The sequence below is a fragment of the Gymnoscopelus microlampas genome (assembly GCF_963454915.1).
Source record: "Gymnoscopelus microlampas genome assembly, chromosome: 9".
NCBI lineage: Eukaryota > Metazoa > Chordata > Actinopteri > Myctophiformes > Myctophidae > Gymnoscopelus > Gymnoscopelus microlampas.
Window position 1 is genome coordinate 6,681,483 of NC_139946.1, and position 27,851 is coordinate 6,709,333.

Genomic DNA, 27,851 nt, shown 5'->3' on the forward strand with positions numbered 1-27,851 from the left:
CACGATATCATTGGCGTTTCATCCTTCTGTCCTGCGTTTTTATCCCGTCGATGCCAGCGTTGCCATGTCCGCGTATTATAAGCCACTTTTGGCTTGTTTTTCTGTAAAGTTGCTTGTAAAATGTTGGTCGTTGCGGGTTTTTTGGGGGCTTGTTTCCAAATTGTGGTTGCTTATTTGGCCTTGTTTCCTAATGTTGTTTAAACCTGTGGTTCTAAAACATTTTCAAGTCAACATTTTTTTTGACAGGCAGTGGGATAGATTTGTGTTAAAATGTTTCAAAAACATTCCACATTTTTCAAGATTAAAAAAAAAATAGCAGATCTACAAGCTCACAACGCGTTGTGAGCTTGTAGAGTATCATGTATGTTTAAAGCCAAGGGCGAAGGGCTCGCTTCCTTTTGGGCTTGTTTTCACATACGTTGTTGCTTATTTCTCTCACAAAATCTGGCAACACTGGCCCAAATCCCACTCGGCGACACGCGTAAAAAAACCCGAGGAAGGTGGTCATTCACGTATCATTTTGCGTTAGTTCCCCCGCGGAGCGACCGTCCTCGCTCATTGTTACATTTACGCATTTGACGTTAGGGATCTACTAGCATAGGGATCTACCTCTCGCAGGTGAGAGGAGAAATGCAGAGGAGGTGCTGTATGAAGCTTTGTTGACAGTCAGGTAGACCAGATTATACACTTCATTATTCACACGCACACGGTGGGTGAGCGATGGACAAAAACCAAACGGCCCTGTGTGACAGTCTTATAATATGGGTGAGTATCTGCTGTGTGTCGATCGCTCTCAAGTCGTGTGATTATTAGGCTACGTTACGTATAAACCCCCGACAGGGATTCACCTGATCGTGTTATGTCAGCAAATATACTCCCTGGAACTGATCCTACCAATGAGGAAATATGAGGACTCTGAGGCGCATTTAGGGACCCTGGTTGTTATACCTCTGTGTGTGTGTGTTTGCATGCATTAATCATTTATTAGCAGAATCGTGCAGCGTTATAGTATATAGATCGATACACCTCATTGTATAGCATAGCCTAAGCCTATCCTTATGGAAGTGATAGCCTATATATTAGCCTTGGCTCTAGCTCCGACGGAACCTCTCCCTCCGCTGTATAGCTCCGAGATGAGGTTCCTCGTTAGTTACTGCCGTCTGTTTTCGAAATGGTCGCACGTCGTCCACTTTACATGTTTCTTACCCCTTTCTGCACATCATATCCAAAAAGTAAAGCATTTCCGCCACTCTCTCAGATGTTTGAAGTTTTAACGCGCCATAAAAGCCATCCAACGGGTTGAAGAAAGTATTTAATTTGCCTCGGTTTTCATCCGGTTACATGGTTTTTAAGACATTGCGCAAGAGTTGCGCCCGTAGAGATAACATTACTTTTTACCCTACTGGTCAAATGTTGAATTGCATCTTCTAATGCAAAATATTATGGAACCGGATGAAAACCGAGGCAAATTAAATACTTTCTTCAACCCGTTGGATAGCTTTTATGGCGCGTTAAAACTTCAAACATCTGAGAGAGTGGCGGAAATGCTTTACTTTTTGGATACGATGTGCAGAAAGGGGTAAGAAACATGTAAAGTGGACGACGTGCGACCATTTCGAAAACAGACGGCAGTAACTAACGAGGGACCTCATCTCGGAGCTATACAGCGTACAGCGGAGGGAGAGGTTCCGTAGGGGCTACCTTGGCTCAAGACTATCATTTTATCTGACTTTTACCTTCGTATCTATGACAGTCTTGGGCTTCACCCCCCCAATTATCACTGAACATCCGCGCGGAAAGCCCGTACTTCTCCGTACATGTACAAATGTATCATATAAAGTGCTGACCCTGTAGCTGCGGATGTTAACTCGACATTCGGAACCAGTGTGTATTAGTCCGTATGTTTTCAATAGATATGTGTTTTAATCCCGTCTGTGTCGAATTCTGTCGGAAGTTCCTTGTATTCCCCAATGGACGGTAGTGACGGGGCGCATCCGGTGAAAGCCGGTATTACACTCCAATGTAAACAGGAAGTAAACTAGGGGGAGAAATGGCGTTCGGCCACAAACGGGATTAAAACAGATATCTATTGAACAATACGGACTAATACAGTGTACAAAGATTCCGAATGCCGAGTTAACATTTGGGGCAACCGGCTAAGCACCTTATCATTTACATTTGTACATGTTTGGAGAAATACGGGGTTTACTGGTGAAAGTCCAGGACGCTCTGGGGGGTAGAGCCCAAGACTGTCGTAGATATCCTAATGTCAAAATCGATCAAATACATCTATGATAGTCTTGATCCAAGGCTAAGCCTATATGCTGCATTGTGCGTTATGCTAAATAACGTTATACATTTACCGATTACGACGCATAAGAAACAAAGGCAACAAATATCCTTAATTCAGTTGATCCTCATCCGATTTAGAGCTAATCTAATTAACCCGGGGGAGACATGTGTGGAATGTCGCTCCTTGCATCTTGTAATATTAACTGACCAATGAGCTATATTATTTTCAGAGCAGTTATAATTATAAAGCAATCTGCACGATAACCGCACTCAGCAAATCATTGATTTAAAACCAACCTTTAATGTTTAACGTAAGAGATGGACTTCCCATGATGTGTCAGGTTCCCTTTGCTATTTTGTACATTTAACAACAAAACCACTGAAAGGTTGTTGTTCTTTGTAGAGTTTTTGGTTTGTTGTTTTCTTTTGTTTAGAGTTTATGAAGGCCACGTTATTTTGTTGTTTACTTGAACTTGAACCACATGTTGGAGAGTTGAGAGGGGAGAGGACATAAATGGGAAAACTGTATTTAGTAACCCAAAGACTGACACACACACACACACACACACACACACACACACACACACACACACACACACACACACACAGGGCCATGTGACATGCCATTTTATTTGTTAAGATGTAAAACAAAATGTTAACATGATGGGAGTGATTATTTGAAAGACATGTAGAGCTTGTTTTGAGAATTCACCTAAACACCACAACTGCTAGTTGAATTATTTAGAACTTCCCTAGGATACATCTGTGGCTTTAGTATCATCACATTCATCATAGCACAATTCTAGTGACTATTAGTCCATGCACCCAGCCACCTAGTCCATCCATCTATCCATCCATCCACCTATTCTTCCATTCACCTATCCATCTCTCCACCTACAGTATAACAGGCTCTATGCACAGCAGCCATATTATCACTTCCTTCACAGGTGTTACCAATGATACTAATGAAGGCTCTGTTCCATTTAATCTAGCGCAGTGGTTTCCACGACCCCCATAACTCTCAGAGTTACACACCTGTAAGGGGCCATTTGGAAGCCCATGAGGGTCCCTGGACCCCAACTGTAGATATGCACAATATCAGCACCCTGACTCTGTTTGACCAGAATGGAACAGAGCCTTCATTAGTATCATTGGTAACACCTGTGAATGTCTTCATAATATGGCTGCTGTGAATAGAGCCTATTCATCCATCATATACATCCATCCATCCATCCATCCATGCATGCATACATATTACATGCATACATTATTAAATCTGCCCATCCACCTATATCCATATACTGTACATACATTAAACCTCCATTCTCTCTACAACTCAATGCTTTTCCCCCAAAGGGAATATCTGGTTGTTGTGGTGAAAACTCCCCAGGGATAAGTGTGTTAATAACTGCACTGCTGTACGACACCATCTTTCTGAATGTATATATACTGTAGGCTAATAATTGGCTCTTATCCAAACTCACATGCACTCGTACATTTCACCTAATTCTTCTGCCTGCTCATTCATAGTACAGTAGATGGCCATGCATCGCCATGCAATTTGAAACTGTAATTAGCCTTAAGTTGCTGCTTTCTACCCAGTGGTTCAGCACCCATAACTGGACAGCGCCACACAACGAACAACTTTTAATGTTGTGAATATTAATTTGATAATATGAATGCAGTTTTAATTTAAGGGTAGGGTAAGTGATTTACTTTGGTTAAAATAAGTGTTAAATAGCTCTATATTCTGATAGTACTCATTGCTATAGAGTGTTTGTTAAGTAAAAGGCGTCTCCCATGTCTCTCCAGCTCTTTATTAAACAAAAAAAATGCATTTTCAGTACTCTCTCCTGATTGGCTTAAATTTTGTCACCTGAAAATGTACTATATTCTGTTTACTAAAGAGCTGGAGAGACCCCTGTGACCGAACAAACGCTCTGTAGAAATGATCACTATCAGAATATGGTACTTTTATCTTTTGATGTCGGATCATTAAGTCTACAAGCTTAATGGTCAAATGTGGTTACTGTTAGTTACAGTAGTATGGTTTATATAGGGACATGTACAAATGCACATTGACAAATAGGAATACACAACCATTAGATATGTTGTAACGTTGGTGTGGTTGTAGTATTATTAGCATAATTAGCATTAGCAAATTGATCCTAATATAAATCAAAATCATCTAAGTATACATAGCTTGCTGCTTAGCAGAAATGGAAATTAAAAAGTAAATTGTAAAGATATTTTAAAATATATTTTCGTGAACGGAAGTGCCAGTTCCCTCTCTCGGATTTTGGGAGTTGTAGTTCCAGACTCTATATACTGTAGCATTCAGAGATTGTGGAATAATTGTCTGGCTACGCGAGACTATTAGCACACCATCATTTTTCTCTTTCCCCAGGACTGCTTTTGATATGGCAAAAAAACTAAACAGTTGATGAACGTCCAGGACAGTTCAACTTCAGTTGAGAAGCATCACTCTAGGTTTTCCTCTTGTCTCCTGAAGTGTCCTCTCTCTCTCTCTCTCTGTTAAATTCGCCGCCTAAATGAAAAATGTTCGTCGACTACCTTTTTTTCACTGACGAAAACAAAATAAAAACTAAGCTATGATGACTAAAACTAAATATATTGACAATTTCGTCAAATGAAAACTAGACCAAAATGTTAGTGAGGGACTAGTGGAGAAGAGATCCAGTAGAACTAAAAGACAAGTCATATTATGTTTGATTGCGCTCAGGTGTTGTGCTCTGAAAATAGCAGATCTACAAGCTCACAACGTGTCGCGCTGCGACGCGTTGTGACCTTGTAGATCGGCTATTTTCAGCATGCAACCAAGTGTAAAATCCGTTATTACGACGCCATCAAGGCCTGATAAAATACATGTTTGTCTTATGATATTTAGTCGACTAAAAATTTCCAGATAACTAAAATATGACTAAAACTAAATGACATTTTATTCAAAAGACTATGACTAAACTAAATCAAAATGAACACTGCTCCGTCTCCTTCCTGATCAACTCTCTGCTCACCCTACAGCTCCAGACCTTCAACACCCTGGAGCCATGCACGACAGCAGAGGAGCTGACCACAGGAGCAGCAATGTCACAGGCACTGCATCAGATGTGAGAGAACGCACACCCACAACAAACACTATATATTCTCTCTCTCTCTCTCTCACTCCATTAATCATAATAATATTATGTCTACTCTGCAGTTGCATTATTCATTTTTTTACTCTTGCCTTGCCTACGATGGAAACCTTGTATGTCCAAAACTGTTACTTTTCAGGAAATGGGGGAGAAAAAAAACGCCTGTGTTCCAGTGGATCCAATGTAGTTAGTTAGTCACAAGCTCTTGTTAATACGTTTTCATTGGTTAAATATTTATCAAACCCACAGACAAATGTAACCACTTTCACTTTAAGAAAAAAAAGAAAATGGACCTTGTAGAATGGCTATTTTTGCTACTACACGTTGTGAGCTTGTAGATCTGCTATTTTCAAATAGCCTATGAATGAAATAGGGCTAAAGTGGTTAATGTTTGTTTCATAATATTATAATTTGTATCTGAAAAGTAACTAGTAACTAAAGTTTTCAAATAATTGTAGTGGAGTAAAAGTACAATATTTGCCTCTGAGATGTAGTGGCGTAGAAGTAAAGGTATTGGAAGTTGGAAATACTCAAGTAAAGTACAAATACCTCATAATTTTACTTAAGTACAGTACTTAAGTAAATGTACTTAGTTACTTTCCACCACTGCTGACAGCAACAATTCACTGTACTGTATACAGTGTATACACTGCAGCCTGGCATTTTAGTCCAGTCAGGGAAATGCAGGGTGAACTGTCTTGGGGCGGGGACCATTTGACGAGTTATGTCTCTCTCTGCCAAAGCATAAAGTCACCCTTACAGCTCTCTACAGCTTTGGTTCTCAAAGTGCGGTCCGGGGGACCCCCACAGGGGTCCTTGGGGAGGTTCCAGGGGGTCCCCAGGCAAAATGAGTTAATATAACGTCACAATCGTTTTTACACACTTTATCCATATTTTGTACTTTTTGGCTATTCAAAAATAACAGATGTACAAGCTCACAGCGCGTCACTTCGTGCCGCGCTGCCAGCTTGTACATCTGCTATTTTTGGAAAAAAATGTGAATCATCTTGAAAGTGTTAGGGTGAAAAAATGTTGAATAATTTTGACTTTTAACACAAATCTTCTCGTCTGGGGGTCCCTGGCACAAAACCTTTTCAGATGGGGGTCCGTGGCCAAATACATATAAATTCATTCATTGCTTCTTAATGATATGCATATATGCACTGGAACACATTGAACTTAAAGAGGGTATTATGTTATCAAATTCAGCAGTGGTGTGTGTGTGTGTGTGTGTTGCAGAGACCCAGCATGGTTCAGCGACGCGTGGCTGAGCCGTATCAAAACGGATACAGGGGACAACTGGAGACTGAAGGTACAGAACAGTGCTGTCTCATCATATAGTCTGTACCCGTTCTCTTGCCGTGCTGCCTTTTTATATGCAGACTCCAATGTGGCATCTCAGCTTTATTTTGCCACTACAGTACAAAGAGACAGAATGGAGAAGATATAAAGAGCAGATGGCAGGTGACATAGGTAGTCGTCGTGTGGTGGTAGACACAACTTGTTGAACCAACAAGGAAGTTCACCTGAATCTAGACCAGATTATCTTTTCACTTAAAACACGTTTCAGGATGACAATTCAGTTCTACAGACACAATCTCAATATATTTTAACCCTTTAAGACCTGGGACGCATCTGTGTCGCATCTTTTTTGATTTGAGCTAAAAAGCATTATTTTACACTTTGGCTATTCAAAAATATCAGATCTACAAGCTCGTAGCGCGGCACCGAGTGCCGCGCTACGAGCTTGTAGATCTGCTATTTTTGAAAAATCCTGAAAATGTGTGCAAATCTTTGAATATATATATATTCTTTAAAAGCAAACATTAACTCAAATCTTTGGTTCTGGTGGTCCCTGGAACAAAATATTTTGAGATGGCGGTCCGTGGCCAAATTCATATAATTTTGGGGGTCCTTGACATGAAAAAGTTTGAGCACCACTGATATAGAAACATACGTTTTTCAGAAAACCGTTAGGATTTAGAAGACATTTTGCAGAATCGGAACCTCAGGCCTCAATGGGTTAAACTACAGTATATGATCTCAACATGGCCATGGAAAGGCTTTTATAAACAAGGCTGATATAAACAACCATCAAAAACAAAACTAGCTCTGCATAGATAGAGGAACAGCAGCAATATTTAAGGCCAACAAAAATGAAAAGAATTGTATAAACCTACTTCGTGCAAAAGCATTACGTAATGGTCAAACCCTGGCAATAATTTACATATGGCAGTCTTTGGTGTTGGGACAGTGTAGTTTACAGTTGAACCTGGAGCAAATAAAAAGTCCTGGTACTGTGTCTAATATCTGGTGTGATAGTCAAGTCTGGACAAAGCAGGCAATATGATTTAAAAAAAAACAGCCAAGAGGCATGAACCTAAGCACACTAATCAGCTGAAAAAGGTTTAGTTTCTTCTGTCGAAGCAATATATATTCTCAAGGAAACGGCTGCACTCATACAATTGTGTCTCTACAGACTACATTAACTGCTGTACCATGCACAGCAGCATCTCTGGTCAAACATACTGGAAGGCTAATGGCCATACAGTTATATAAACTCTATGGTAACAGCTTGTTACTCTTAACTGTACAGTACCTGATGCAGCGGTTAATGGGGGTCATACACTACACACACAATTTGTATTCATCATGTTTTCGTTGCTTCTGGCTTTGTACAGTACATTGACAAAGTACAAGCCGGCCTATTTTCTTTCTCCTGGTGCTTTTATTCGTGCTGCAAAACATTCGCTTGATTAATTGGGTATTGGAAATTGCCTGCATCTAGTTTTAGTATCACCACATTACAGCTGATAAAGTCTGTCCAGGCTATGCCGACTCATTATTGCAGCGTTGAAGACTATAAAGTACTACATGCTCCAGGGTCACCACTCCCGCCTGAAACTACTCTCTGACCCCTCTTCTGAAATTCTTTCTGACGTGCCTGGAGTGTGTGTAGAATGTGTGTTACTGTTTTTAAAGCTCTAAAATGGTTGCAATACTGTTTTTCTACCACTGGTACTCCTGTGATTCAAGTTCACTGGTGTATCTGTGAATCTTTTTTTAATTAATGCTATTCCATGAAATCAGAAGCATGTGATAAGGGGACTTTGATTTTGTAATTACTGTTCCATTAAGTTGGAAGTATATATGGAAAGGGACCTTATTTTGTAATTCCCTGGTTTTGATTCCTACTTTGACAGTTTAGTTTTTTATAACCATCCACAAACTTTTATCTCCTCAGATGAACAACATGAAGAAGATCCTGCAGATGATTGTAGATTATTATAATGAGGTAACTACGGTAGTGAACTGTGCTATATTTGTCGCTGTTGGTGGAAACCTTGTATTAAATATTATATAAATTATATTATATTAAAAAAAAAGTAAAATAGTGAAAAGAGCAGATCTACAAGCTCACAACGTGTCGCATCTTGTAGATCGGCTATTTTCACTACTTCTGTGAGACACTGGTGTATGATGAAGTGTGGCATTCATTTAAGTAAAAACTAAAAGTTGAAACATGGAGATGAGATGTTTCTGCCCGACAGCAACGATAAACTAAAAATAATTTGAATAGTTGTTGTTGTCATGATTTTTATTTATATCACTTAACATAAAATAAATAAATCTCCTGTTACACCACCAGGTCCTGGCCCAGCAAATCTCAGCCTTCCCCATGCCAGACCTGGCCAAGGTGGCAGAGCACTCGGACCCTGTGCAGCTGGGCAGGCTGCTGCAGCTCATACTGGGCTGTGCCGTGAGATGTGAACGCAAACAAGGTTTGTTTGTTTGATCGATCGATTGAATACTTTATTAGTCAGAAATGCGAACAGCACGTGGTACAGTAAGACATTAAAGCTAAAAAGGATAACACAAGAAAGTCCTGGTTTCCATTGTGGTCCTATGTATTCAATTCATCAACATGCACAAATTTGGGTGGTACCAGATCATGGTCGCTCCCTCTAGTGGGTCTTCTAGTGGGTCCCTCTTTTGGAGAAGTAGTTAGGCAGGTATGAGGGTATTGTCTCTTTGACTATCCACACACACACACACACACACACACACACACACACACCTCACACACACACACACACACACACACACACACACACACACACACTCACTCACTCACTCACTCACTCACTCACTCACTCACTCACTCACTCACTCACTCACTCACTCACTCACTCACTCACTCACTCACTCACTCACTCACTCACTCACTCACTCACTCACTCACTCACTCACTCACTCACTCACACTCTCACACTCTCACACACACACACACACACACACACACACACACACTTATATTACTATTCTTGTGAGGAGAAAACATTGAAGGACACCTATTTTATAAATGCATTTTTTTTTTTACAATTCGTTACCATTTTTAAGCGTAACTGTAATGCTGAAAATACCCTATAATGCATGCATACAGAAAAAGCATACATGGATATTCACACATCTGTACATTGCACTGTACAGAATAGAATAAAGGAGAGATGGGGGCGTCAAAATCCCAGCCAGGCTTCTTGAATTTCTCAGTCCAACAATGGCTCATTATTGCCCTGCCAAGCCAGTGACAAAGACAGACCCAGATTGGCTCTACTCACTGGAGACTCACAGAGGACACAGTGTCACATGGTTAGTCATTAGCAGAGCCCCAACTAGAGACACATTTTTGGGCACTGGTCTGGTCGACCCGCCGATTACTGATGTTTCGATAGTGTTGATTTTGACAGCAAATTTAGTTTTAGTCATAGTCTTTTAAATAAGTTAAGTTCAAAGGTTATCTATAAGTTATGATAGTTTTAGTCATATTTTAGTCATCTGAAATGTTTTAGTTTTTGTTTAGTTTCAGTCGACAAAATATCATAAGATTATAGTCAACTAAATCTACAGTTGATTTAGTCGACTAAAATGTATTTCGGCGGTGCTTTGATGGCGTCGTAATGGCTGATTTTACACTCGGTTGCATGCACACCCTAGCGCATCCAAGCATAAAATGACTTGTCTTAGTTCTACTGGATCTCTTCTCCACTAGTCTCTCACTAACATTTTAGTCTAGTTTTTATTTGTTGATGAAATTGTCAATATATTTAGTCTTAGTTTCAGTCATCATAGCTTAGTTTCTATTTAGTTTTTGGCAGTGAAAAAAGGTAGTCGACCAACATTTTTCGTCATATCGTTCATCGTTAGTCGACGAAATCAACATTGTTCTGACCAATATTTTGTCAAAAAGTGCACAATGTTGTAATCAATTTGAAAAAACTAGATCTGATTGAATTGAATGGCCGATATATCACAACAACTGTTACATCGGTCTGGCTCAAGTCATTAGGCAGTGGAGGACGCATGATGATGAGGAATCATGTTAATAATGATACTTTCTCTGTGTGTGTGTGTGTGTGTGTGTGTGTGTGTGTGTGTGTGTGTGTGTGTGTGTGTTCAATCTCTTTGACCTCCAGAATACGTTCAGATCATTATGACCCTGGAGGAGTCAGTGCAGCATGTGGTCATGACAGCCATTCAAGAGGTCAGTAAGCTTTTGAAGTTGAAATGTTTGTGTCCCAAACACTTTGGGACACTTTGGGACAAATGTTTGTGTCCCCAACACATTTTTATAGGTCACGAGTAACTATGACATTTTTCCACGTTTATCACGATTGAATTTTTTTTCTTCAAAATATAGTTTTTAACCCATTAAGGCTTGAGGCCGATTCTACTTCTACTAATTCTAATTTCCTTCTAAAAACAGTAGTTCCCAAAGGACCCCCAAAATGATATGTATTTCATGATGATTTCAAAAATGGCAGATGTACAAGATTGCAGCGCGGCACGAAGTGACGCGCTGTGAGCTTGTATATCTGCTATTTTTTAATAGCCAACGCTAAAATCTAAAATGACAGCTTTCACGGTTTAGTAAAAAAATGAATTGCCATGCCTGAAGCTACCAAGTTTTACTGTATCTGTGCATTTGTGAAAAGTAAATGTAGGACTTTGAATCTTGTTTCATGTGTCCATGTATTAAATCCAGTGACATGTTTCCTCCTCAGCTCATGAGTAACGAGAGCAGGGCCCAGTTTGGGGCAGAGCCGCCTGGGGACTTGGAGTTGCAGGTTGGTGTTATTAAAGCCCAATGGGTGTGAATTGCATGACTGTACTCGTTTTTTATATTTTTGATTAATATACATGGTCCTTGTTCTGGTTATAGTCATATTCCATATATGTATTTTTCATAGCATGTTATAATCAGTGTAATAGGCATGTTCATTAATGGTTTGGTAGAGTATTGGAGAGCATAATTTTTTAACATATTTTATCATAGAACTGCAAGCCCTATTTGTTTTGGTCTAGTTTTCCTCAACAGGTGGGTCATGACCAGGCCTGGATTTTCATCGTTTTAGGGGCAAGGCCATTTGGCCTTTTTTGGTGTTATCAATTTGTTTTAGATAAGAAAGGACAAATGCCAGCGAAGCAAGACCTTCAACTAAAACAATGATTTGAAGTCCAAGGAAATAATTAATTTAATGTAAATGTTACAGATTATTTTAGTTTTGAATAGAAAGTATAACTGTTATTGAAAGAAGAAAGAAAAGTTGATTTCACGAAATAGTGTCTTGGTATTTACAAATTACCGGTTATTTGTACAAACTCCCGAGTCATAAGTTCAGACACGCTCATCCCTGGCCTAAGCGGTGTAACTGGACTTGTTTGAAGCAGTGTTGATTTCGTCGACTAAAACAGTGACGGAAAATGTTCGTCGACTACCTTTTTTCACTGACGAAAACGAAATAAAAACAAAATAAAAACTAAGCTACAATGACTAAAAGTGAGACTAAATATTGGCAATTTTGTCAACAAATAAAAACTAGACTAAAATGTTAGAGATGGACTAGTGGAGAAGAGATCCAGTAGAACTAAAAGACAAGTCATTTTATGTTTGGTTGCACTCTGGGTTGCGCTCTGAAAATAGCAGATCTACAAGCTCACAAGGGCACCGCCAAAATACATTTTAGTCGACTAAATCAACTGTAGATTTAGTCGACTATAATCTTATGATCAACACTGGTGGCCATGGCCTGCATGAAATTCCTGGCCTGGTTGTGTGGGCCGTGAACTAAAAACTAGTTAGATAGGAGGACATTGCTTCCTGGGTCATGACCTCATAGAGAAGGTCCTGAGTGAGATAACCTTTGAACCGCTGCTCTATTAGTAATGTGTGAGCACGTGTTCTTCTCTGTCTACAGCTGAAAAAGGCACTGGAGGAACTCTCAGATGTTGTATCAGAGAAGGAGATGCTGGCACAGCGCTGTCTGGAGCTAGATGTTCAGGTGAATACATAGTATAATACACACATCCTCTCTGTACCTCAGGGCTGTTCTGTTCTTCTATTTATTGTTTGCACATGCCTAATTCAGAATACAGTAGGTGTTGAACTCGTCCCCATCTGTTCCTGTCAAGTCAAAATGGCCTTAAGTTTGAACAGTCTCTCTCTCTCTCACACACACACACACACACACACGCACACGCACACACACACACGCACACACACACACACACACACACACACACACACACACGCACACGCACACGCACACTCTGTGGTACCGTACAGTATAAACCGGAGCTGTGTAATACACTGATGCTGAGTCCATTGTTTGGAGTTGGTGTGGCAGAAGAGCTGTCATTTTACAGATCAGTCTAAGCTCCGAGCCCTCGACTCTGCCCTGCTCTGTGAGTGTGAGTATCCCACAGCCTTGAGGGGAGAGTTGGAGAGCCATGAGTGTTAGCCCTCTGTCCTCATGCCTCTCATGTGCAGTGCAGCCAAACTGAAGGTAAAGACACAGCAGGCACATTCTGATGCTCTCTTCCGCTGGACTCTCGACAGATTAATTTGTTTTGTCTCCGGTCTTGCGCTCCTGTGGTCGCGGTGAGGTAAGTTCAACATGGCCGACCGTCAAGCCAAAACTACTTAATAACTCAGTGCCGGGCTGCTGGCCAGCCCAACTCACTGACTCTCAACTAACCCAGCTAACAGAAGGCTCTATTGGGATATTTTTGCTAAAACATAACCCACTCTGTATGTATTTAATGTTAGGTGCTCTTCCTCATGTACCTACTGGATGTGTGCTTATCTAATGGGGACAGTTGTCCTTTTGGACCGCTGGCGCTGTATGGCTCACATTTAAAGAGACTAGCAGCAAGGAAGGCATTCCTTTTCAAAGTAATTTCTCAAGCGTTACTGTTTCAACGACCGCTTCTATTTGATGTACTTGTTTTACATTCATTTCTATAAAAGGCAATTTTTCCAGACGATGGACAAGTTCTCTTTTGACGGACATGCCTTGTTGTAACAAGTGACAATGTAGGGCAATTCAGCTCAAGGACCCCCTAGCTGAGAGAGAGATGAAGCAGGGACCCCCTCTATATTGTATAAAATTGTGTTTAAGATTAAACTTTTTTTGTTTACTTGGTCTGCTCTTTTTCCCCCTCTACACCGATATACCTCTTTGCCAAAAATAGCCGATCTACAAGCTCACAACGCCTCGCAGATAAATCATATCACACAAAGATTTGGCGGACCCCCTGTAGTAACTCTGAGGACCCCCTAGGGGTCCCGAACCCCCTGTTGAAGACCCCTGATGTAGGGAACAGCGGGCGAGAGGTGGAACTAACCAGCCATGTATTAACATGTTTGCTTAAGATGCTTGTGTTCGGCTTCCAGTCTGGAATAACTACATTGTTCGTTTAACAGCCGTGGAGAGGAGAGTCATCTGTAATTGATGGCTGTATTTCAATGCTGACATGCTGTGTTGTGTTGTGTTGCTTTGCATGAAATACTTGGCCAAGAAAGGGAAGGGGAACTTAACAAAGCATCCTCACTGACTTGATACAATGATTGTTATTTAAATCCAATTTAAAAGTGGCTGCATGTCAAAAGAAAAGAACATGGGTCTCATACTTCTCTGTACCTTTGGCAGGTCACTATCCTCCAAGAGGAACGGAACAGCCTATATGCTGAGAACGATGTTTTAACAGACCGCGCCAATCAGCTGGACTCGTTCGACGACCCGAGCACGCCCTCAGGAAGGAAACACAGCCAGCTACAGCTACAGCTGGAGGGGGTGCAGGAAGAGAACTTCAAGTGTGTTTTCCATCAATATTTCATGTTATGCCCAATAGCTTGCCAATAACAATGTGTCGCATTGCGACGGATTGTAAGCTTGTAGATCCTATTTTCAAAAAACATGTAAGAGGTTTGAGAACCACTGGTTTGAATAACTAATGTAAACATCATAGTGGCCACATGGCGTATAGACAAACTATAGGACCTGGGTCTCTGGTCCCACAAGCCCTATCTTACCCCTTATGCCTAAACATTTTAGGTGTTTTTTTTACTATTTTGAAAAACATTTTTAATAGTTCAAATAGCCGATCTACAAAGCTCACAATGTGTCGATGTAGATCGTCTATTTTCAGTTTTAAAATGTTTTACAAAATAGTAAAAAATAGCCAAAATAGCTGTTAGGCATAAGGAGTAAGGCGACGCGCAAGATGGGGCCCTGAATCTCTAACATCTCTAAGGCCTGATTTATACTTGGTTGTGCTCCATTGTCTAATACATAGATGGGCAACTGGGGGCCACATTCGGCCCCCACCTTCACTTAAGGCGGCCGACAGGTTAATATCGGAACACTGATATATTATTGATTTCAGCTGTTACAATTGCAAACATGACCCGCTTTAATTACTTCAGTCTATATTAGTAGCTTAATGACTAGTATAACAATTCTATTGTCTTTTTTATGTCCAATGTATTTGTATTTAAGTTCATAAAGTTAACATAACTATAACTAAATGCGTTTTTCAGGATTCCAATTCAAAAATAGCCCCAAAAAAAGCAGGATTCCAATTCAAAAGTAGCAAAAATAGCAGATCTACAAGCTCAAAATGCGTCGCAGTTTTGCTACTTTTGTGTGACATAGTATGGCGAAGTACTGCATTAATTTACGAAAAAAGTTAAAATACCCGACAGTGTATGCAATGTGGCCCTCTGGAGTTAGTGTGGAATATATAGTGGCCCTCTCCATCATCAAAGTTGCCCACCGCTGGTCTAATATAACAACAAAATATGAATACCCATCAAAGACACCTAAGTGTGTGTGCATGCTTTTGTGCCGCTCTTAGGCTGGAGTCTGCTAAGGATGACTACCGCATCCATTGTGAAGCCATAGAGAAGGAGTTGGTCGAGGTTCAGCACCGCAACAACGAACTCACCAGCCTGGCAGAGGAGTCCCGGGCACTCAAAGACGAACTGGACATCCTCAGGTGTGTTTGTCCACTGTCTCTTCCGCAGTGGTGGAAAAAGTACTCAAATGTTTTAAGTAAAAGTATCAATATAGCAATGTACAAGTACTCTGTTAAAAGTAAAAGGCCGGAATTCAAAATTGACTAAGTACAAAAGTAAAAGTACAGAAGTATTGGTATCAAAATGTACTTAAAGTGCCAAAAGTAAAAGTGCTAAAATATTTGAAAATAGCAGATCTAAAAGCTCACAACGCGTCGCATCGCGACGCGTTGTGAGCTTGTAGATCTAGCCTAGGTATAAAATAGTGCTAAAGTGGTTAATGTATGTTTTATAACGTAATCATTTATATCTTCAAAGTAACTAGTTACTAAAGTTTTCAAATAATTGTAGTGGAGTAAACGTACAATATTTGCCTCTGAGATGTAGTGGAGTAGAAGTAAAAGTATATAGACCATTGGAAATACTCCAGTAAAGTAAAAGTACCTCAAAATTGTACTCAAGCAAATGACTTTAGTAAATGTACTCGGTTACTTTACACCACTGCTCTTCTGCACTCTCATGGTCACACATTACTGGAGGGGGTGGAGTGTGTGAGCATATGACAATTTTTTTTTCCTGTGTGTGTGTGTGTGTGTGTGTGTGTGTGTGTGTGTGTGTGTGTGTGTGTGTGTGTGTGTGTGTGTGTGTGTGTGTGTGTGTGTGTGCGTGTGCGTGTGTAGGAGCTGCTCAGACCGGGCGGTAAAACTGGAGACCTCGGTGGAAATATACAGACGAAAACTGGAGGATCTGGGTGACCTGAGAAGGCAGGTGAAACTCCTGGAGGAGAGGAACATGACCTACATGAACAACACGGCCGAGTTGGAGGAGGAGCTGCGCAAGGCCAACGCTGCCCGCACCCAGCTGGACACATACAAGAAACAGGTAGAAGAACACACCAACACACAGTGGGCTTTGAAACTCCCTTATCGTCATGTCAAAATCACATCCATTAACACATTCCCTGCCAGAGTTTATTCATAAGGTACTCACCCACTGCCAGCGTTTTTGAGTTTTATAGCCTTTTGAACCGTTCACAAAAAAATTATATCCATTAAAATCCGCGATCGGATGGTGTTTATAAACAGCAACGACGGACGTACGAGCCCTCATAATGTTTACACTTTTTTTTCTTTTTCTTCTTCTGTGGTATCAGCGGCTAAAAGAGGCTGCAAACGTCATATCCGTTTGGCTGTGACGTGGCTGTGACGTTTCCCCACCGGCCATCTTAGATTAGCTTAGCCTCCGATCGGCTATCAGATCGTTTTTAAACACAAAGAGGATAACCGTTCGTCGATCAAAGAAAAGAAAATACAACCGGAGCTTACCATTCGTTTTTTAAACCGTGTGAAAACCATGATCTTTAGCCAAAACCAGGGAAAAACTGTTTTTTCAAGATAAAAAACGAACCGGAAACGGTTGTCGGAAATTTTCTCATAGGATGGGTCGGAAAAGTCATGGGGAAAAAAAAAAAAAAATCAATCAATTTTTTTTTTCGTTATCAAACCACATAAAAAGACGATCCCGAGATATCTCGGGATACGCAGGTAACGGGTGGATTTAATGTCCCGAGATATCTCGGGATTGGCAGTATATGTGTTAAGCCATGCAGTAACATAATGTCATATTGTATGCATTAATTGTCCAGTGTAGCAGTTCTCTGCCATCGATCACCAAAAAGTGATGTTGTTTCAGAAAAAGAGGCTGTGGGTGATTTTTATTTGACCCCCCCTAAGACCTCTGTCACCTGCTGTGTAGCAGACCGCCTGACTCAGGGTGCCACACCACCCACGGTATAGAGCACAGAAGTCCCTGACGTCACTCGTCCATCCCCTGGGTCGTAAAGTCATTTCTCTATGGAGAATAACATTGGGTCATCATGGAATCGTCTCATACTGTCTCGGCGATATTGTCAGGGAGGAGTCTCTGTATTGTTTATGATAGTCACTTATATTTGATACAGTCTGTTTCTGGCGAAAATGTAACTAATTCGGCGGAAGTAACATTATCGTTTTCTCACCGTCAGACAGTTGATGCTTCATATCCATAAGAGTAAAACCGCCGGGGTCATTTGTTTAATTTTGGAACACAGTTCTTATTTGACGCGATATTAAAGACGTCTATGTGAATTCAGAACGGGGGGGGGGGGAAAGAGACCAGGTAGGATGTGTAAATTACGTCAGACTTCGGTGCTCTATAAAACCGTTGTTTAGCCAATCGATTAACTCCACAATCGCAATAACTAACACAGCCATTGATAATTATATTCGCTCTGAATATAATTAATTTCTTACATAAGGTTAATGGCACAAATGAAATAATGAAAAAGGAACTTGTGTGAGCAGAATGACGGGTGCGTTCCGTCATCCATCCAGCACTACAACATGTGTGGCTGCTCGCGGCTCTGTTCTGTCCTTATAAACCTGTCAGCTACAGTATGCTGCTAAAAGTAATGGTGTATTGAAAGTAAACAATGCCATGGTTGTGAATGGCTTTGTGTTTTCCCACCCGAGTGCACCCTAGGGTAACTATGGCAACGAATGAAAAGCGATCCAATTAACCAGTCTATGACGAAGGAAAGCGGGGAATGATTGTGTGTGTGTGTCTGTGCTGCTCATGACGTTGCACAACTTTAGCAGTAAATGTTTTAAGTAGTTTTGTTTTAGCTGAGGCTCTAGATCTTTCCTCCTGATTCTATTTATTCATTTATTTAATTGTAAATGTTATGCATGCGCTCAGATCCAGGAGCTACACCGGAAGCTGTCTGAGGAGTCTCGGCGGGCGGACAACCTTGCCTTCGAGATGAAGAAGTTTGAGGAGAAACACGAAACCATGATGAAGGAGAAAGAGGTGAGACCAGGTTCTTAATGTCAACGGGGAGAATATTTGATCACAAAACCACGGAATGACCCTTTACTGCACACAGCAGACTACAGGACAGTGTAGAAACCGTAACCGAATGTCTCTCTGTCTCTCTCTCTCTCTCTCTCTCCTTACCTGGTCCCACCATCACTAGAGGATCATCATTGAGCGAGACTCCCTGAAGGAGACCAACGAGGAGCTACGATGCACCCAGGCCCAGCAGGACCAGCTCAAACACGCAGGTACCTCAATCAGTCAACTTTATATAGTGCCCACAGCACCACAAGTTATCTCAAGACATTTTAAATCAATATGATGCTTTACAGCAGGGGGTCTTCAACAGGGGGTCTGGGACCCCTAAGGGGTCCTCAAAGCTACTATTGGGGGTCCGCCAAATCTTTGTGTAGATAGGATTACATTAACCACTTCAACCCTAGAATTCTTTTTTCTGAGGGGAACCTAGCCAAAAATAGCCGATTCACAAGCTCACAATGCCTCGCGCTGCGAGGCGTTGTGAGCTTGTAGATTGGCTATTTTTGGCAAAGAGGTATAGGTGTAGAGGGAAAAAAGAGCAGACCAAGTAAAAACATTTTTTTTAATCTGAAACACAATTTTATACAATATATAGAGGGGGTCCCTGCTTCATCTTTCTCTCAGCTAGGGGGTCCTTGGCCTGAAGAGACCCAATATTTCCCCTTGAGCAAGCACTTGGTGACGGCGGTATGGACAAACGGGAGGAAAATAAGCTATACTAAATCCTTTTTTTAAATGTTTTAAATCTCTCCTAGGGATGCTTCCCTCTGGCAGTCCCAGCCATGATAACTTGGCAGCGGAGCTCCTCCCCACTGAGTTCAGGTAATGGATGCTTCTTCATCTGACAACATCACATTTGCAGTCTGTACCAGGCCTGCCAAGAACCTGAGACAAATGATCCTCTTCACACACACACCTTCACATCACAGCACCGCCTATTTCTCATGCTGTGAAACCCCCCAAATCACAGTTTTTGTGTGATTTATTTTGTGCGTGCCGCATTGCTGTGGTGACTACTGTATTTTACTATAAGGCGCATCTGAGTATAAGGCGCACCTTCAATAAATGTATTATTTTCATATATAGGGCGCACCGCATTATAAGGCGCATCCGCACTATAAGGCGCACTGACGGTGCGGCTTATAGTGCGGAAACCAAGGGAACCAATATTGATACATATATAAGGCGCATCGGATTATAATATAATATAATATAGTGCGGAAAATACGGTAGTTCAGTTGGAGAAGCTGTGACGCAAAGTTACATACATTTGATCTGAGTGCAATGCACTGCAGGCTGGGAACTGACAGCCATTAGGAGATATAACAGGAGAAAGCCACTTTGGACGTGAATACTAGCACATGTTGTGATGTACATATAACATGTCCTGTGTACTGCCATCTACAAAAAGGTCCTCTCTTCATTTACTTGTATTGGTATCGTAAGCTTGTAGAGATGCTATAGATTGCTGAATGTTCGCACCAGAATGTGTATGGATGCCAGGGGTTAATGTGGTTAAAAGGGTACTTTTTTCACAAACTATAGTATAATACAATATTCGGTAAACTGAATCTATTTATTGGCCAAGTATCTTCACACCTTTGGAATTTGACTTGGTGCATTGCTCACTACACAATTACTACACACTGTACACCGACCAGCTTGAAATTATTTAGCACAGATTATGCTACAGGTACTGTGCGTATAGACATTGTGCACATAGACATTGTGCACATAGACATTGCGCTTGGTCGGTGCATGAGTGCAAATAGCGAGAACAAGGAGAGATGTGTGCAGCGCTTACAGTCTTAACAGACCAACGTTATAATCCAGTATTGGTATGTGGCTCAGCTGTTGAATAGAGCAACCACACAGGGGAGAACTGTTTGTTCTTAAGGTCCCCAAAGGGGAGAGCTTCAAAGAGATTATGGCCAGGATCAGAGGGGTCAGAAATCGATCTTGCCTGCTTACGCTCCCTGGCCCTGAAAGTATACAGTTCATGATGGGCCGTTTTGCAGTTGCTGATTTCTTTCCGGCTGACCAGATCACGTACTGCAACCTGTTCGTTGTCCCACTTTGTGGGAAATCCAAACCATAGCATTTAGTCTGATTTACACTTGGTTGTACCACGGTGTTGCATACCACAATATAGCCCTTCTACAAACTCACGACGTGTCACAATGCAGGAGGTGAGGACAGACTCTATGACGGCAGTGTATAACGGGAACATTGTAGCCTACGGCAGATTGAATTTCTTCAGCTGCCACAATATCTACATCCTCTGTTAAGCCTATAGACTCGAGAGTTGATGTTGTCCTCTATTTAAGGTCATTGAAGAGAGGGCTGGTCTTTGGAGGAACTTTAGTGTCTCCATAGTCGTAACTGTTGATGGGGAGCGGCGGGTTGTCACGACTGCCCCGGGACACCAACTAAGCCACCTCCTGTTTGAATGTAGATTTGTCACCGTTCAGGTTCAGTCTGATCAGGGTTGTAAAACTTGAGAAGCTTATTGGCAGAGGTGTTTGTGTAGGTGCAGTCATCCATGTAGGGCAGTGGTATCAAAGTGGGACCCGGGGACCCCGGGGGGTCCTTGATTTGGTTCCAGGGGGTCCTCAGCTAAATTAGTTAACATAGCATCAAAATCAATGAAACCACTTTAACCCTGTTTTATACTTCCGCTATTTGAAAATAGCAGATCTACAGGCTCACAACGCATTGTGATGCAACGCGTTGTGAGCTTGTAGATCTGCTATTTTTGATAACACATCTTCTCTTATAGGGTCCGTGGCACAAAATATTGTCAAATATATCAATTTAGGGGCAGTGGTGTCCCCAGGAATTACATTTAGGGCAGGCGAGATTTTTTTTTGCACCCCCCCCCTCTATTACCCACAAAAAAGAAATGTCAATTCAATCGAAAAACGGTGATCGAAAACCGGCGAAAGTGGCCGTTTTCAAGATGTTTTGGCCATTATCTCTGGAACGGAAGGTCCAATCTGCTCAGTTCAAAGTGTGTTGGATGCGTAACTTTGAGGACATTAAGCACGCAATGACACATTTTCGGGGTTATTTGGGTTTTCTAGGGGAGGCGAGATCTTAGTTGGGCAGGCGACCGCCTGTCATACCTCTACACAGTGGGTACGCCACTGTTTAGGGGTGCTTGATATGAAAATCTTTGAGAACCGCTGATGTAGAGAGTAGAAAGCCTTGCGGCGCCGCTGAGCTGAGGGACAATAAGCTTGAGACATTATCTGGTCACCTGCTGGTCATGCACCAAAACTGGAAATGGTAACCTAGTGTCTTCTCTATTTAATGTATTCTTATGTGTGTTTAATTCCAGAGAGAAGTTCATCAGGTTGCAGCATGAGAACAAGATGCTGAGGCTGCAGCAGGAGGACTGTGTGAGGGAGAAGATCAGTGAGCTGCAGGCTCAGCTGGAAGAAGCACACAGGACACGCAGCGAACTGGACACTGACAACAGGTGCCGGGTTCTTTACATCTTTAATCGGAAAGGCAGATTTTTTTTTTTTTTTTACCCATTCAATCCGGGGAACGCATCTGTGTCATTTTAGATGTTAGCTAAAACCATTATTTTATACGTTGGGTTATTCAAAAATATGCGCTCCCTGTCTTATAATGGGTTAATTTAAGATCTATTTGACCTCTCTGACTGTTCTCCCAACATTAAAAACATCAATTTAATAGACTAAGTAATTACATTTAATAGAACAAATTACCAGATCATACACACAGATCATACATGCACTGTAATATTGTTTCATTACATCTCCCTAGATCGGGGGTCTTCAACAGGGGGTCCGGGACCCCTAGGGGGTCCTCAGAGTTACTACAGGGGTCCGCCAAATCTTTGTGTGATGTGATTTTGTTTTTACCTTAACCACTTGAACCCTAGCATCCCCTTTTCTGAGGAGAACTTTAGCCAAAAAATAGCAGATCTACAAGCTCTCAACGCTATTTTTTGGCAAAGTGGTATAGGTGTAGAGGGAAAAAATAACAGACTAAGTAAAAAAAAAAACTATAATCTGAAGCCCAATTTTATATAATATATAGGGGGTCCCTGCTTCATCTCTCTCTCAGCTAAGGGGTCCTTGGCCTGAAAATGTTGAAGACCCTAGCCCTATTAATTACAAATACACAAATCAAGTCTCCTCTTCTGTTTTTTGTGGTTGTAAACAACCGCAATACCATGAACCTCCTATTTAATTGACTTTATATTGAATTGTGGCACTCAGAATAACTGTATCGCACCCTGATATGAATTCAACAACTAGGAAATGTATTGAATGATTGAATTGATTGAATACTTTATTAACAGTTTGCAAATGGTACAGTGGTGTGATTATACAATGGTGCTAAAAGGATATCACAAAAAGCCCTAATAGGGCTTGTTTCCGTTGTGGTCCTGTGTATTCAATTCATCAAGACATTTAAAGACAAGACAATAGTATTGTCAAGAGAATGTGGAATGTCTTGATAATCTATCTAATCCCACACATATAAAAAGCTATTTAAGTTTCGCCATTGTTGTGAAGCAGTTTTTATTAATAGAAGTCTTTAAAAAGATTGCCGTTTCCATTTGTCAAAGGAAGACGGATGGGTAGAGAGAGAAGTGCTTTTTGTTGTGACTACAAGTTAGCCTGGTAAACCATGTAATATATGGTGTATATGGTAATATGATAATGTGAATTCACGTGACCGGCATGGTTTACCAGGCCAACTGCTAGTAGGCGGGGACAAAGTCAAATCCATTCATTGTAATGAGCTGTTGGAGGTGTCTACAGCAGGGGTCTTACGTTTTCAGGCCAAGGACCCCCTAGCTGAGAGAGCGATGAAGCAGGGACCCCCTCTATATTATATAAAATTGTGTTTCAGATTAAACTTTTTTATTTTATTTGGTCTGCTCTGTTTTCCCTCTACACCTATACAGTATCTCTTTGCCAAAAATAGCTGATCTACACGCTCACAACGCCTCACGCAGCCTCGCACAGCTTGTAGATCAGCTATTTTTGGCTAAAGTTCTCCTCAGAAAAGAGATAATAGGGTCCAAGTGGTTAGTGTAAAAAAAGAAAATCGTATCACACAAAGATTTTGCGGGACCCCCTGTAGTAGCTCTGAGGACCCCCTGTTGAAGTCCTGGTCTACAGAAATACAGATTTTAGTTATAACACATAAATGCACAGTTTTTGTAAGGAAATAAATATACAGGAAATAGCCCTGCGGCACACAATTCTCATGGATGAACTCTAACTGTACTTACTTGCAGGTTGAGCCGAGAGCGGATGACTGCGCTGCAGCAGCAGGTTGAGGACCTCCAGAAGGCTCTACAGAGTCAGGCGGCCAAACCTGATGATGTGAGTTCAATAAAAGGCTCATTTATAACTTGCATCGTTTGACAAAAAGTGATGTATTTATTTAATGGAAAAAAAAATCATTTGAAAATGGTTGTGATTGTTGAGTGGATTGAAACAGTTGTGATATTAAGTCGAAATGAGTCTTAACGTTCGCATGCAGTACACATGGATGTACTATAAATACAGGGAGACTGTTTCCTGTCTCATTTTGTAGCATGCTGCTGTTGAGGTTGAATGACATTACAGTTGCCCAAATGATGTCCTTTACATTTTGTTAGATGTCATTTCCCAGATTTACTGTAGCCATATCATCCTGAAGGACGCAACATCTTTTTATTATTGTCTCCCTGACACCCACTTGCTGTATCTATACTATTGCCTTGCTATTCAGCAAATGTGAACTGTGTAGAAGGATTCTAAATGTATTCCTTGTTGGTTTTCAGTCTAACCTGAAGAGGAAAATCGATGCTCACATGTAAGTATGAATCTACAGTAATGTCGGTGTTGAAAAATAGCAGTAAAATTGTTTCCATCTCCAGTAGAGGGTGCTAAGGAGTATTATGGTTTGTGTTGTTTCCCAGGGTTCAGCTGAATGAGGCTCAGGATGAGATCATGAAGAAGAAAGAGCTTCTAGAGGACTTTCAGCCAGACAACACGCAGACATGTGAGTGAAAATAATCACGTAGCGTTTTATCACTTTTGAAAAATAACCCTCATGCTAGCTTTACAAGTCCGTTGGGCATCATCACCAAACACCACTACCACAGTCATAAACAGATTCAGGACTTGTCTTTTGCAGTCATAGGTCTGTTGAATATTGTCTAATAGCAGTGATTCTCTCATCACAAAATGTTTTCACAAACTGTATCATAGAACATGAAATAGATATCACACTGGTCTACAATTGTTTACATGATACTTTGGACATAATACTTTATGACACCCGTTTGTCTCACAGCCCTGAGAGTGGACGAGCTGATGGCTGCTCTAAAGAAGAAGGACGACGACATGAGAGCCATGGAGGAGAGATACAAAATGTACTTGGAGAAAGCTCGCAATGTGAGTTAACACCTCAAAAAGGCTTTCATGTAATCTTTTCTGTTCTTGTGAATCTTAGATCATTGTGAATCCAGATACTGTGGCATTGTATTGGTAACTTTAGGGAGCTTTTATTGTTTCTTTATTTAATAAATAATAATTGTCCTTTTCCTCTCTAGTTTTGCAATCAGTCAGATGGAGAAGTATTTTAGATATATTTGGTATTTCCCTCCTTTAGGTGATCAGGGCCTTGGACCCCAAGTTGAATCCAGCCACGGCTGAGATTCTTGCCCTGAAGAACCAGCTGGCAGACAGGGAGAAGAGGATCATCAGTCTAGAGGTAATTCCATTTACTTTTGGCGTAAAACTGAGCTTGTGAGCTTTTGTAGAAGAGTTTTCTCTATTTTTTTATTATTACATTTATTTATTTATTTATTTTTTTTAACCCCATTTTCTCCCCAATTTAGTCGTTATGCCAATTAATTCCTCCGTACCATGCGCTCAATGACGATAAAAACATTTTATAAACGTGGACTAATGGTGATTAATTGTTTACTTATGTATTACTTTATTATTAGATTACTGTTTCTATGCATTTGATGTATTATTGATGTATTATCTTGTGTCCTTGCTTACTGTAAATCGCTCTGGATTAAGAGCGTCTGCTAAATCTGTTTGTCAGTCTCATACTCGCCCTGCTCGGTCGAAACAGGATGGCTTCTAAACTTTGTAACGGACATTGACAACAAGTCCATTGATTTTACGTCCTCTCCTCTGTTCCTTCTTGAGCGCTTGGATCTTTTCTTTCCTTTTTTTCTCCCCCTTTTTTCAGTCATGGTTAATTGGCCTTTTCCTCTCCTCTCTGGTCCTAGCGGGAATGTGAACAGGCTAAGCTGAGGGAGTATGAGGAGAAGCTGATCGTGACGGCTTGGAACAATAAGGTAAAGAGTTATCAAGTTATATTCTGAGCTTCACGAAACTACACCATACACAACACTACAATAAAATCTAAAATATGTTTGTCAGCAGTGTTGATTTTGACAGCAAATTATGTTTTAGTCATAGTCTTTTGAATAACATTCCATTTAGTTTTAGTAATATTTTAGTCCTCTGAAATGTTTTACATTTTGTCTAGTTTTAGTCGACTAAATATCCTAAGATTATAGTCGACTAAATCTACAGTTGATTTAGTCGTCTATAATGTATTTTGGCGGTGCCTTGATGGCGTCGTACTGGCTGATTTTACACTCGGTTGCATGCCGATCTACAAGCTCACAACGCGCGCTGCGACGCGCTGTAGATCTGCTATTTTCAGAGCACTCGAGCGCAACCAAACATAAAATTACTTGTCTCAGTTCTACTGGATCTCTTCTCCAGTAGTCCCACACTAACAATTTAGTCTAGTTTTTATTTATTGACGAAATTGTCAATATATTTGGGCATAGTTTTAGTCGTCATAGATTAGTTTTTATTTAGTTTTTGTCAGTGAAAAAAGGTAGTCGACGAACATTTTTCGTCATAGTTTTAGTCGACGAAATCCACACTGTTTGTCAGTAAAGTAAAAAAAAACAAAAAACACACGCTTTCTCCCTCCTTTTAGAGTCTGAACTTTCAGAAGCTGGCCATCGAATCTCGCCTGGGCGGCCGTGCCACCTCCCTGGTGCCCCCCGGCCAATCCTTCCTGTCTCAGCAGCGGCAGGTTACCAACGCCACACGCCGGCTTTCTATCAACGCACCAGCCACTACCACCAAGTAGACCCCACACTCTCCTTCTCGCATCACAGAGCCCAGTATCTGCATAGAGAGGATCTTGAACCATCTAGGGATACAACTGATATATCGGCCATACAACCGGCATATGCTGAAATTCACCTAGTTGACTGCTATCAGCGTATTGGCAAATGATATTATTCACCAATGGCGGTGGCACAATTGGTGCATCCCTATGTCCATCCACACTGGGTCCTCTTGTCCCCCTCCACCCTACAAAAGAACACTCAAGTGACCTTAAGCACTCCTTTCCCTGGGGAAGGGCTCATAGATGAGCTGACCAATAAGCACTTATTTCTCAGACCCCGTCTGTACACGATAGGTCAGTGGCTCTCAAACGTTTCGGGCTTCTGTATCCCCTTTACCTGACATTAAGATTTTGCTTTGGAAATACTGACGTCAAAAGTCCAGTTTATGTTCAAAAAATAAAATAGTAACGGAAATTAAGTATTGCTTTCTATTCAGTAACAGTTGTGCTAGTCAAGTTTTTTTCGTTTGGTTTAAAACGTATAGATGAAGTTTGTTAATGTTTTTTCATTAAACATGGCAGTAAAATAAATTCTAGCATCATCTCATGTACCCCCTGTAGTACCTCGGCGTACCCCGTCTCTATTTTAGAGTGGCTATAATCTTGCAATGCTCTAGATATAAGTTAACCATAGATAAAAGATATCGTTGCTGTCGGGTATAAACCTCTTATCTCCATTTTATAACTTCTTGTGTTTTTTTTCGTAAATGAACGCCCTACTTCCTCATACTACAGTGTCACACAAAAGCATCAAAAGAAGAAGATCCGCAAGCCGCGTTTTCAGCTTGTAGATCTGCTACTTTTGCTATTTTTGAATTTGAATCCTGAAAAGTAACAGTTTTGGACATATGAGGTTTCCACCCGACAGAGACGATATGTTATCTCAGCCCCCTGTTCAATTTATTAACTCTTTAAGAACGGGAACGCATCTGTGTGTCATTTTTAGA

At 41.0% G+C, this 27,851-nt stretch overlaps 1 protein-coding gene across 1 annotated transcript; it reads left to right on the forward strand.

Annotated features, from left to right (window-relative positions):
- Positions 1–539: 539 nt before the first annotated feature.
- hook1 (hook microtubule-tethering protein 1) lies at positions 540–27,851 on the forward strand. Its single transcript, XM_084067164.1, has 22 exons — positions 540–765; positions 5,335–5,420; positions 6,687–6,759; positions 8,692–8,742; positions 9,097–9,229; positions 10,922–10,989; positions 11,510–11,572; positions 12,704–12,787; positions 14,438–14,601; positions 15,645–15,785; positions 16,485–16,686; positions 18,541–18,651; positions 18,818–18,905; positions 19,452–19,518; positions 22,037–22,177; positions 23,981–24,068; positions 24,512–24,543; positions 24,650–24,732; positions 25,027–25,127; positions 25,345–25,446; positions 25,979–26,047; positions 26,707–27,851. The coding sequence occupies exons 1-22, from the start codon at positions 721–723 to the stop codon at positions 26,860–26,862; spliced, it is 2,148 nt and encodes a 715-aa protein (XP_083923290.1). The 5' UTR covers positions 540–720; the 3' UTR covers positions 26,863–27,851.